We start from the raw sequence: 12,005 nt of genomic DNA, 5'->3' as shown, positions 1-12,005 counted from the left end.
AAACACCAAAAGTTGGTTAAATGACCATGGTGTTGGTGTGCTAGACTGGCCAGCAAACTGAACAGACCTGAACCCCATAGAGAATCTATTGGGTATTGTCAAGAGGAAAATGAGAAAAAAGAGACCAAAAAATGCAGATGAGATGAAGGCCACTGTCAAAGAAACCTGGGCTTCCATAGTACCTCTGCAGTGCCACAGACTGATCACCTCCATGCCACGCTGAATTGAGGCAGTAATTAAAGCAAAAGGAGCCCCTAAGTATTGAGTACATATACAGTAAATGAACATACTTTCCAGAAGGCCAACAGTTCACTAAAAATGTGGGTTTTTTTTTTTTTTTTTTTTTTTTTTTTTTGGTCTTATGAAGTATTCTAATTTGTTTGAGTTGAATTACTGAAATAAATTAACTTTTCCACAACATTGTAATTTATTGAGATGCACTCTCTATATATATATATGTATATATATATATATGTTTGTATATATATCTATCTGTCTATATATATATATATATATATATATATATATATATATATATATATATATATCTATGTATGTATGTATGTGTGTATATATATATATATGCACATACACATATATATTATTATTATTATTATTATTATTATTATTATTATTTTATACAAATTGAATATTATTTAGTATTATTTAAAGCTGCAGTCCGTAAGGAATGGAAGGAAGTTTTGAGCAAGTGCATAACCAGCCAGGGTTTAAAACTATACCAGGGTTATGAACTATTTGAGTCACTTCACATGAACATCTCTGAGATGTCTATTTGACGTCTGCATTTACATCTGCAAGACATATTTTTTAGATTGTTTGCTAATACATCTATAGGATGTTTCCTATCAGGTGTCAAATAGACATCTATTAGATGTCGTTAAGATGTTTATGATTTAGAATTGCGTACAAACGTCTACCAGACGTTTGTACACAGCAGATGCTTTCCAGATCAAGAGATCTTTAACAGACATCGTCAAATAGACGTCTCCAAGATGTGCATGTGCTATCAGGGAAGTGACTGAAATTAAATTATATTTCAGTTTTAAATGTGCATCTAATTACAGATATGTTGGATTATGCATGATTTGTATTTTTAAAGAGAACCAGTTCTAAGGAACAGAAATTTGCTTTTTGGGTTAGAAAGAACAATTTCTTTAAATGAAATTTGAATGGTATGACAATTAGAGATTAGACTGTACAAATCTGAAATCTACAGGTAATGCTAATACACACTACAAGTAGTCAAGCAATGCTAATGTTGTTATCATTAACAATTTGAGAACCAAGTATAACAATAATAATAATTTGCACGTTTTTAATGTGATATGAGTTAAGCAATCATTAGACCTAATCACCACTGGTAGCGCAATTTATTGTAATTTTTTGTATTTGTTGCTTTTTTTTTTTTTTTTTACCTCAGTTGGTCAGAACAAAAGTTGCAGACATGTTACTTACTTGTTCAAATGGCAATACCCAGTGAAAATTCTTATTTGATTCCTAAGTACAGTATCGTCAATGGTGCGGTGCTTTTGAGCCGTGTATCGTGCTCCTCCTTAATTAGCAATTTCTCCAGCAACATCGTTTCACTTCCACAGTTTTCAGCCCCACCCTGCTTCAAGTCTTTAATACATTAGCTCATCAATAGACATGATTTATGCCCAAGTCCCAACGGATTGCATCAGCTGTGAGGACGATGAAGATGACAACTCCCATGACCTAACACTCACTCACGGTGTCATCAAACTTCGTTTCGTTTCTCTGTTTGTTTTGACTACGCACCCTCTAATAGCGAAAACTTACATATTGTGCCTTTAATAAATTTTTCCCCACTAAATTTTATCAGAAAGTGAACACAATAAAAACAATCTGACATCAGACAAGAGTCAGCTATGAAGATGAAGAATTAATTACATTTTTCTGTCGACCAAAACAATGATTTTAGACTTTTGTTGCTGTTTTACAGTTTTTAACTGAAAATGTAATTGAAGTTTTCACAATGACATCTTACCCTGCATAGTGCAATAATTCACTTTAGTGAAAAACTCACCCTAGTGAAAAATGAATATACTAAAATGTATTATTATTTCAAGTATGATACAAATATATTTACATATTATGTACTTAATAAAATACCCTGCAATTATACTTTTAGTATACTAAACTGGTATATTTAAAGTCTGATAAATTGGAACAGGTAATTTTGTACTTAATGCACTTTAATTGTGCAGAAGTAGTGCTGAAGTCTAACTAAAGATATACTTAAGTGTGTTTGATTGTGTGAAAGTGGAACTATTGCAAGTATACTTTAGGTACACTTTAAATATTTTGCATTTAAAGACTGATATTATTTAAAGATCACGCAATCCTCATCAATAGTAACATTAAAACATAATTTAGGCTTAATATTAAGAAATGTGCATTGTGCACAAGTAGTACTCCAAATTAAGTTTAATTGCAATTTTTATATCAGTAAGTCTCAAGTGATATGTCAGTAATTATGTCAGTAGACTTGAACTATACTTAGTATAAAATAAATGCATTTTTAAAAGTATTAGTTTTTTACTAGAGCATATACAGTGTGTGTTAAGTGTCTCTTTTTATAAGTCAAAAAAATTATTTGACATTATTATTTAAAAAAATGTAGTCCAAATATCTTAGCAATAGCTGTGTATACACTGTCACTTTGGTGGTACTATTTCAAAAGGTACACTTTTGTACATTTAAGTACAAATATGTAGACTTTAGATACTGTGTACTTTTAAAGTACCAATATAGACTTTACAGGTACAAAGGTTTACCTTTTAAAAAGGTGCCGTCCAAGTGACGGCTTTTTTTGTTGTTGTTGTTTTCTGAGAACATATGAACTTTATTAGTGTAATTGTGAAATCAAACCTTACAGTCAAGTAAACATTGTTATATAAATAGTGTAATGATAACATACAAACGCAAAAAAAAACTGAATTTCTATAAAAGATTTGCAATTGTATGCTATGCAGATTTGAATGTCAGGGTCGTGAAATGCCCTTGCTCACTTTAATCACTTATTGTGTATAAATGGCACAAGTCCAAACGTCACACACCTACGCTACTTAAATACAGGTAATCTGCAAGCCTTCCAAGAACTGGGCCTTCCTAAGGAGGACAGTTCCTACTATTTATAAAGACAAAGAGACAAACTGACCATTCAACCATCCAGACTATCATTTTACTCTTTCAAACAATTCATAGTAGTAAAACGCAGTGTTTACTTAAAGTCAATTAGAAGTTTGTGTGACAACATTTGGTTCAATTAAGCAGTTGGAAAATCAAAATGATATCTAAAAATCTGTTTAAGCCCACAGCAGGTATGAGCAGGTACAAAAAGTGGGCTTTTCAAATCACTAATATCAAACTGTATTAACGTATTATACAAATACACTGTTAAAAACCAAACCCAAAACACGTTCTAGCAAGGCTCATTGTCAATAATGTACATGATATTTAAATCCGTCCTGTTTGGATGCTCATTATTAAACACTGTGTAGTTCATCAAGTGCATGTGTGGACACTCACTAATCCAGACACATCACGAAGCAGGGATTACATGAGGGCGTACCAATGAAAGGAAAGACAGAACACTGTCTGAGGATGAGTGAACATAAATAGATCAGCCAATCAGAACTTGGCAAGAGAAAGGACAAGGCTTGGCAAATGTAATAAACACACCCAATTCACAATACTTCATACCACTAGAACAGTCCAATGGATTTCACTGGAAACAACAGAGGCTTGCTTCAACATATTTAGAACACCAAACTAATTGCACTGTTTGTCCAGCAACTGTGCCTCCTTTTTTGGCACACCTGAACGGGAGGCACTGGGTCGGCTTCGGAGAACCAGAAAGAGGAGTTTGAAGAACAGTAGAAGATTGAAGCAGCAGATCCGGGTGGCCATGAGAACCGCGAGGCGGGCCAGCACCATGGAGGTGCCCTCATTCCTGAGGCAGCTGGTGAAGGAAACCGAGAAGATGGTGACCTTCTTTTTTAAGGGTGGCCGACGGGAGCAGGGAGTTGATGATGAGTACTTTGAAAATGAAGAGGATGTCGGCAGACCCTACTTAGACAGGCCCATTTTGGAGAAAGATACGGCGGAAGGTGGGTCGAAATGGGGCATTAACTACGGCATGGCCAGTATGCAGGGCTGGCGTGCACAGATGGAGGATTCCCACACCTGCATGCCAGAGATGACCAATGCCTTGCCAGAATGGAGCTATTTTGCCGTGTACGATGGACATGCGGGGAGAACGGTGGCTCAGTACTGCTCCAGACACCTGCTGGATTTCATTCTCCACACAGGTACTCATTATACACAGATTATTAGTCATTATCACTCTTTTGAAGATAAAATGATGGAGTTTGTACATGCAAAGTTAGTGATGTTGTGCTTTTACATGTCAGCAATTTCAAAATGTTAACAACGTAGATTTTCACATTTAAAAATGTTACCACCACCACAATATTTGCTAAGCACAATAATTTGCTAGTGTCCTAGGCAGTGGTTGTGTTATTGTTAGCCAGTTTCTTACTTTAAACTGCTGCAGGTGATTGCTTATTGGCAGTAAGTAATTAAAAACAGCTGTGAGGTAGTTTTAATAGTTTATACATATGTATGTATGTATATATATATATATATATATATATATATATAAATATGTGTGTTGTCCAGTGAAAACCTTTAAAATGATACGTTTACTTAAAGATACAGTAATTTGGTAACACCTACCTATACTTACTAAAAGCAAATTATTCATAATTAGTGTACAGCCAAACCCTACCCTATAGAAAGTACATGTTAATACCCATATTACTCAGTACTTATTGTGTATTCACATAGTAACAAGGACACCTTAAAATAGAGTGTAACTGATATTTTTAACTTTAAATGTAAGCTGTGGCAAATCTACAGTGCAGTAAGACTAAATATATTTGTATTAAAGCCACATTAAAACAGCTTTAAAGGAATGGTTCACCCAGAAATAAAAAATAAAAAAATATTCACCTTCAAGTTGTTGTAAACCTGTACTGTATGAATTTCTTTTAGCTGATGAACACAAAAGAAGATATTTTAAAGAATGCTGGCAATTAAACTGTCAACAGTAGTCGTTGACTTCTATTGCCACTGACTTGGAAAAAAATAGTCATTCCTCAAAACATCTTCTTTTGTCAGCAGAAGAAAGAAACTCATACAGGTGTGGGACAAGTGAGTAAATTATGACAGAATCTTTATTTTTTATTTTTTATTATCTCTTTAATATATTTATGCAATAGTGTTGATCAAATGTCTGAGTCATAAATAGTGATGCTTTACATGCTAGTACACTAGCAGATAAAAAAATTAAAAAGAAGAAGAAATTAATTCTTTTTATATACAGTTATGAAACAAAAAATTAAGTGACCACATGAAAATACACAGTTTCTTTGGATTTACTGGTTTGAGTAAAATATTTATTCTGTTCTATAAAGATCTGATCACATTTCATCCAAACTTCTGGCGCAGGCTGATGGGTGTTAACATAACTGATGACATTCACAGCCTTATACGACTTGGCACAAGCTGATTGGTTCATGTCGCGTACGCAGCCAATGAGTTTGTACCTTTATCTTTAAATGGCTGGTTGGCATTCACTCGAGCCTTAAGCAGCAGCGCACTTTTTCAGAGTTCCTCTGAAACCCTCCACCTTCCCCAGCTCCACCTGTATAGGTCTGCTATGGGTTATTTTATATGCTATTTGTGCAGCAGCAGTATGTCTTAAATACTCACAGCACCGTATCGACAAATGCTTTGGCAGTAGCAAGTTCCTGTACTTGCAGCAGCAGCAGCAGCATCAATAATCTACAACTACAGCAATAACCAACAGCAGCAGCAATTCAGCAGCAGCGTAGCAAATCTATTCCGCCAAGACCAAATACATTAACATTATCATTTACATTACCATGCTAAAATCTTCCGAGAGTTGTCATAGAATAAATAAGAATTGGTCACAAAATCTGTTGTGATTGAAAATCAAGGTTATTACACCAAATATTGATTTCTTAACTCTTCTAAAATTAAAACATTGGTTTGGTGTTGTCTAAAAATAAATATACACATTTTGACCTATATTGTCATTTCATGCTCTAAATTACATTTTTTATCAGTAGTTTACAAAATAAAACCAATATATATATACCTATATATATATATATATATTACATTTTACTCAAACACAAAAATTATAACTATAATTTTAATGTGGTTTCTTTTTTTTCTCCATAGATGTGTAGCATAATAAATGTTATTATAATATGATTAAAACATTTAAACAAACTAAATTTGCAACACTTGTAACGTGTAACACTTTACAATCAGGTTCATTAGTTAATATTAGTTACAGTTAACATGAACTAAGAATAAACAATACTTTTACAGCATTTATTAATCTTAGTTCATGATAATTTCAGCATTTACTAATGCATTAAAATCCCAAGTTGTGTTTGTTAACATTAGTTAATGCACTGTGAACTAACATAAACAATGAACGACTGTATTGTTATTAACTAACATTAACAAAGATTAATAAATTGTGTAATAAATATATTGATCATTGTTAGCTCATGTTAGTTAATTGTTAGTTAATACATTACCTAATGTTAACAAATGACAGCTTATTGTAAAGTGTTACTGTTTTCTAAGAGAAATGGAACAAAAGTACAACATAACACTTCTTTTGAAGTGACTAGTTGTCTACTAAGATTGGTTATTTTAATAATAATTAAAAATGTGATCTTTGTTCATATTAAAACATTTTTAAACATTTAAAGCTTTTAAATCAATAACATAAGTGTTATAACAAATCCATATCATCCTAAAATGCATATTTGTGGCTAATTAATAGGCCAGTCAAATATGCTGAATCACAATGTTTGGGACACACTGGGGTCCATGGAAAAAAAGTTCAAAGAAAGATTGTAAAAAAGTATATAACAGTAAAAAATAAATAAATAATGATTACAATCAATAAGTTGTTTAATACAGTTTTTCAACTTTCTAAACACTTTATTTTAAAATAGTATTGTTCTATTGAGCGATAATATTTCAGATAATAGTTTACACTTATTTAGAACCATAATATTTCTCACAGTATAAATACATTTATACTGTGTCTTTCACAGTATAAACTTTTATATATACAATAAATATAAATAGTAGCTGCTTTTAATTTTTTTTTTTTAAATTAAAACTGCTGAGTTAATGTATTAATTAAACATGTCCTCAGAGTTAGTAATGGAAATCTTTCAGATTATAACAAGCTTTTCTCAAGCAGGTTGAAAGGCAGGTTACTGAGCAGATTGAAACGTCTCATGTCACTGTGCTTGACCCTGTTATATGATTGTCTAATCAGGCTGTGTGACGGTGCATGAGGCTGTAGACCAGGTCAAAGACGGCATCAGAGATGGCTTCCTTAACATAGACCGCCACATGCACTCCCTGGCCCGCAATGAGAGCTGGGACCACAGCGGATCAACAGCAACTGCCGTTATGATCTCTCCACGAAATATCTACTTCATCAACTGCGGCGATTCACGAACCTTCCTTTGCCGTGACGGCCAGGTGGTCTTCTACACGGAAGACCACAAACCTATCAACCCACGTGAGAAAGAACGCATCCAGAACGCTGGAGGCTCCGTCACCCTGCAGCGCATCAACGGCTCGCTGGCCGTGTCTCGTGCTCTTGGCGACTTCGACTTTAAGGAGGTGGAATGGAGGACTCAGACTGAACAGCTGGTGTCGCCTGAACCAGAGGTGTACGAGCTGGAGCGAGCCCCAGAAGATGAGTTCCTGGTGGTGGCGTGTGATGGCGTCTGGGACGCCATCGGGAATGAGGAGCTGTGTGCGTTTGTGCGCAACCGCCTGCAGGTCTGTGATGATCTGAGGGAGATCTGCTCACAGGTCATTGACCTCTGCCTCTATAAGGTTGGTAACAGTAGTGAGAGGATCACATTGGTTTGGCCAGTGGCCATATGTTTAAGCTCCAATGAGATTTCCTGAAGCCCTGGAGTCAAAGGGCACTGTGCTGTTAAATAAAGATCAAAATAAAAGAAAAATATGAAAAAAGAAAAATAAAAAAATGTTCAATTTTAGCTCACAAATACAGTCATTTTAATGTGAAATGAAAAAAATAATGACTATCTACACTAGTCAAAACAATTTAAAATAAAATTTAGTGTTTTTTAAAGAAGTTTCTTCTGCTGCATTTATTTGATCCAAAGTACAAAAAACTGTAAAATTGTGAAATATTTTTACTATTTAAAATAGCTGTTTTCTACTTGAATATATTTAAAATGTAATTAATTCCCGTGATTTCAAAGCTGAATTTTCAGCACCATTACTCCAGTCACATGATCCTTCAGAAATCATTCTGATATTCTGAGTAGATTTTTTTAGGTTTCTTTGAAGAACAGCATTTGTTTGAAATATAAATCTTTTTTAACGTTATAAATGTCATTATCATAACTTTTGATTAATTTGTCAATTGATCACATTGAAGAAAATAGAAATTTAGCTTTGATCACAGGAATTAATTACATTTTCAAATATATGTAAATGGAAAACAGCTATTTTAAACAGTAAAAATATTTTAAAATTGTGCTAAAATCTTAAATAAATAATAAAAATTTAAATAATAATTAAATGAATAATTAAAAATTAAATAATAATTCAATAAATACTCCTACTACTAATAATACATAAACTGCAAAGGTAAACAAACAAAACAATGTTGTTGTTGTTGTTGTTACAGTTCATATTAAAATCACAAAACAAAATGACAAAACTTAAATTAAAACTAAAATTAAAATGACATCTGAAAATATAAAAACAAAAGCCAATTAAAAATATTACTTAATAATATATAAATAATACTAAAATAACACTGGCTATGTGCAATGCACAGTACAATTATATTACATTATGCTAATGCAAACAATACCCTAAGTGATGGTTTGTCAAAATGCATTTTATTCATTTATTCATTCATTTACATGTTAGCAAATACATTCATATGAACAACAAAAATGGTATATTCCGTTTCTTTTGATGCAGAATATTTGGTACTTATTTCTACAGCACTATTATGAAGTCTATACACATTTTCCACTAATTTTGTACAACTCTTACCCCTGAATGTCTCCTAAAAACAAACAATCTGTGGTTAGTTTAAATGTTTCCTCTTGTCTAAGTGGGTGATTCTTGGTAAAACTAAAATGAAATAATAAAATAAAATAAAATAAAATACACGTCACATTTTTTTCTCACAGTATGAGAATCACTGACGAGAATCAGTATGCTTTTTTTTTTTTTTTTTTTTTTTTTTTATTGCTAGTCATTAATTCATTAACCCATGATCGGCAAGACAATAACACAAGTGTGATGCAAAGTCAGTATTGAATTGCCAGTAATACCGTCACCTTCTAAAACATTAAACAAGTTTAGAAATCCCTTGTTACTTCAAATGATTAGGCATTTGGGTTACATAATATTACATAATGATATTTCCCTGTCGCATGTTGAGGCGAGGAAGATTACAGAGAGCATAATAGAATCAGCTTGAGCTGTTCTATGTAGATACTGGTCTTTAAATAGAATGATTACAGGAGACAGTGAGAGGAGATTACAACTGCTGTGTATGAACATACTGATCTTAATTCATGAACTCAGTAGCTGTATTTATGTATATTTATAGTATTATTGAAATGCATTAATCTTCTCTAACTTATGTATTTAGTTGATTTTTGTGAGCAGGATTTTAAATTCTTATCTTGCAGGGAAGTTTAGACAACATCAGCATTATCATTATTTGCTTCGATGGCGCCCCCAAGGTGACACGAGAGGCACTACAACAGGAAGCAGAGTTAGAGCGCGTCATTGAGCAAAAAGTGGCAGGTAATTTACTAATTCATTTGATATAAAAGATTTAATGTTATATAAAACGTCAGGTTTTATATAAAAGTCTACTTTTTCACGTTACACAGAGATCATTAACGTGATCAGATCTAAAGATGAGGAGCCTGACCTACTCTATGTGATGAAGTTCCTGGCGTCTGAAGATATTCCCGGCCTTCCACCAGGTGGAGGAATCTCATGCAAGTAAGTGATACTGGACACTAACATATCGGTGACAAATGTTTACACACGTTTTCTGAATCTCTGTTTTGTTTGTCTGCAGGAGAGATTGCATAATTGGCGCATATCAGAAATATGCAGCAGCCTTTAGATCTCTTGAGCCAATGGTATGTATGCATACATACATTTTAAAGCTGTATTATATTTAAAGCCGTATATATTTAATATGATTTCAATGTGTCTTTAAATATAAAGCGCAAAAGTTAATTTTACAAACATCAACACCAATATTTTGTCGTCATTTAAGGATATTGCCTGCTCTGATGACTCCACCTAGTGGCCAATATTGATGGAGATGGAATCAAGCCTTGAATCTCTGTAGATGTAATGATGCCAGGAGGATATAAGTGTGCCACCTGCTTTACAGAGGTCAAATTGTTTAGCCAAACTATTTCTTTTTTAAATTAATGTTGTGTACTGTAAAATTAGTAACAGAAATAGGTGGATTTATCAAATGCTTTCATGAAGGTAAAGCATCTGACACCATGTAAAGCTTCTAATGGAAGATATAAAGATTTTACTTTACTTAAAAGTGAAATGAAATTGTTTTTGATTAAATATCTTAAGGGCACATGAAAATGATCATTTGCAATAAACACTTCAATATTCTATTAAATAAATACATTTCATGGAGACTTTAAAGTGTCACTGAATCCAAGTTTTTAGTTAAATTAAATTAAATGAATGACTTGACAGCTGGGATAAATGAAATTGCACAAAATTACACAAATCACTTTTAAATGAATGTACTTTGTTAGCTTTTTAAGTAACACTTTTCTAAATGTATTCAAATAAATGACTTTATGTAACATTACAGTTTTAGCTTGTTTTACGTTAGACTTCACGACTGACCAAAGATTTGCAAACAGATTTAAAATACTTCAATGTGTAAGTGTATTATAAATGTGTTTCTTGTACTTCTTTATGGATATTAAGCTCTCTTTACTTACAGAGAGCTTAGGTTTATATAACTGAACCTGTACAATATATTAAATCTAACATCTGTAAAACTTTTTAAATGGTACTTGAACTATAAATTCACTTGTCTCTCTCTCTTTTTTTAACTAGAGTACATCTGCTAGTTCTAAAACACATGAAAATAATGCTGTAAATAAGGATCCATGTTTTGTATATAAGAACTTAATGCCTGTCTGTCATTTTGTGAGTGTAAATCAGTATGAAATCATACATGAAGACTTGAGAAGTTGTGTTTTACAGTATACAGTATGTAAATTAGTGATGAGTGAATGAATTGTCCAAATACTTTTTTGCGTGCATTGTATCCTGCCCATCACTATGCAACAGTTTACAGAAATACATGGCATTAGTTAATATGCATTGAAATATTCTACAAAAAAAAAAAAGTTTTATTGGTAATTGTCACGGGCAGCTTTGACAACAAGTTTCTGTGCTTGTGAATGTTTGTGTGTGTGCGATCATCTATTATGTGCATTTGCTATAATGAAAGCAGCATTAATTTTAAAGCTAAAAAGGGAATATACAATGGTAAACACTTTAATTACTCCAGTTATTTAATAAACTTACCCAGTGCTACTTGGCCTCAGTGAATGTACCATAACCTCTATAGAATGTGTGACTGGAGTGTCAGGAGCCATGACACCTCTATACTAATTACTGAAAGCTCATCTTTGGTGTTACTGTCATGCTTTAATGTTCAAAGAGAGTTAAAAACAAGAAGTTAAAGGATACAAGAGCATTTGGACCTCACTAAAGTTTAACCTGTTCTCCCCTGTTGTGAGAACAGGTTATTGGTGTGTTTGTCA

General features: G+C 32.9%; 1 protein-coding gene across 1 annotated transcript; it reads left to right on the top strand.

Annotated features, from left to right (window-relative positions):
• Window positions 1–3,712: 3,712 nt before the first annotated feature.
• On the top strand, window positions 3,713–11,886 carry ppm1na (protein phosphatase, Mg2+/Mn2+ dependent, 1Na (putative)). The gene is made up of 6 exons (XM_051128613.1): window positions 3,713–4,355; window positions 7,442–8,013; window positions 9,864–9,981; window positions 10,071–10,185; window positions 10,265–10,328; window positions 10,469–11,886. The coding sequence occupies exons 1-6, from the start codon at window positions 3,953–3,955 to the stop codon at window positions 10,496–10,498; spliced, it is 1,302 nt and encodes a 433-aa protein (XP_050984570.1). The 5' UTR covers window positions 3,713–3,952; the 3' UTR covers window positions 10,499–11,886.
• The last annotated feature ends 119 nt before the right edge of the window (window positions 11,887–12,005 follow it).

The sequence above is a fragment of the Labeo rohita genome, chromosome 15 (genome assembly GCF_022985175.1).
Source record: "Labeo rohita strain BAU-BD-2019 chromosome 15, IGBB_LRoh.1.0, whole genome shotgun sequence".
Lineage (NCBI taxonomy): Eukaryota > Metazoa > Chordata > Actinopteri > Cypriniformes > Cyprinidae > Labeo > Labeo rohita.
This window is presented reverse-complemented; position numbering and strand designations above follow the sequence as displayed.

What these genes read in the sequence shown, in the direction of transcription:
- ppm1na (XM_051128613.1), top strand. Translation starts at nt 3,953, where the DNA reads ATGAGAACCGCGAGGCGGGCCAGCACCATGGAGGTGCCCTCATTCCTG. An exon ending in GGATTTCATTCTCCACACAG is followed by an intron (nt 4,356 to 7,441) that starts GTACTCATTATA and finishes TTGTCTAATCAG; the next exon opens with GCTGTGTGACGGTGCATGAG. An exon ending in GGTGGAGGAATCTCATGCAA is followed by an intron (nt 10,186 to 10,264) that starts GTAAGTGATACT and finishes GTTTGTCTGCAG; the next exon opens with GAGAGATTGCATAATTGGCG.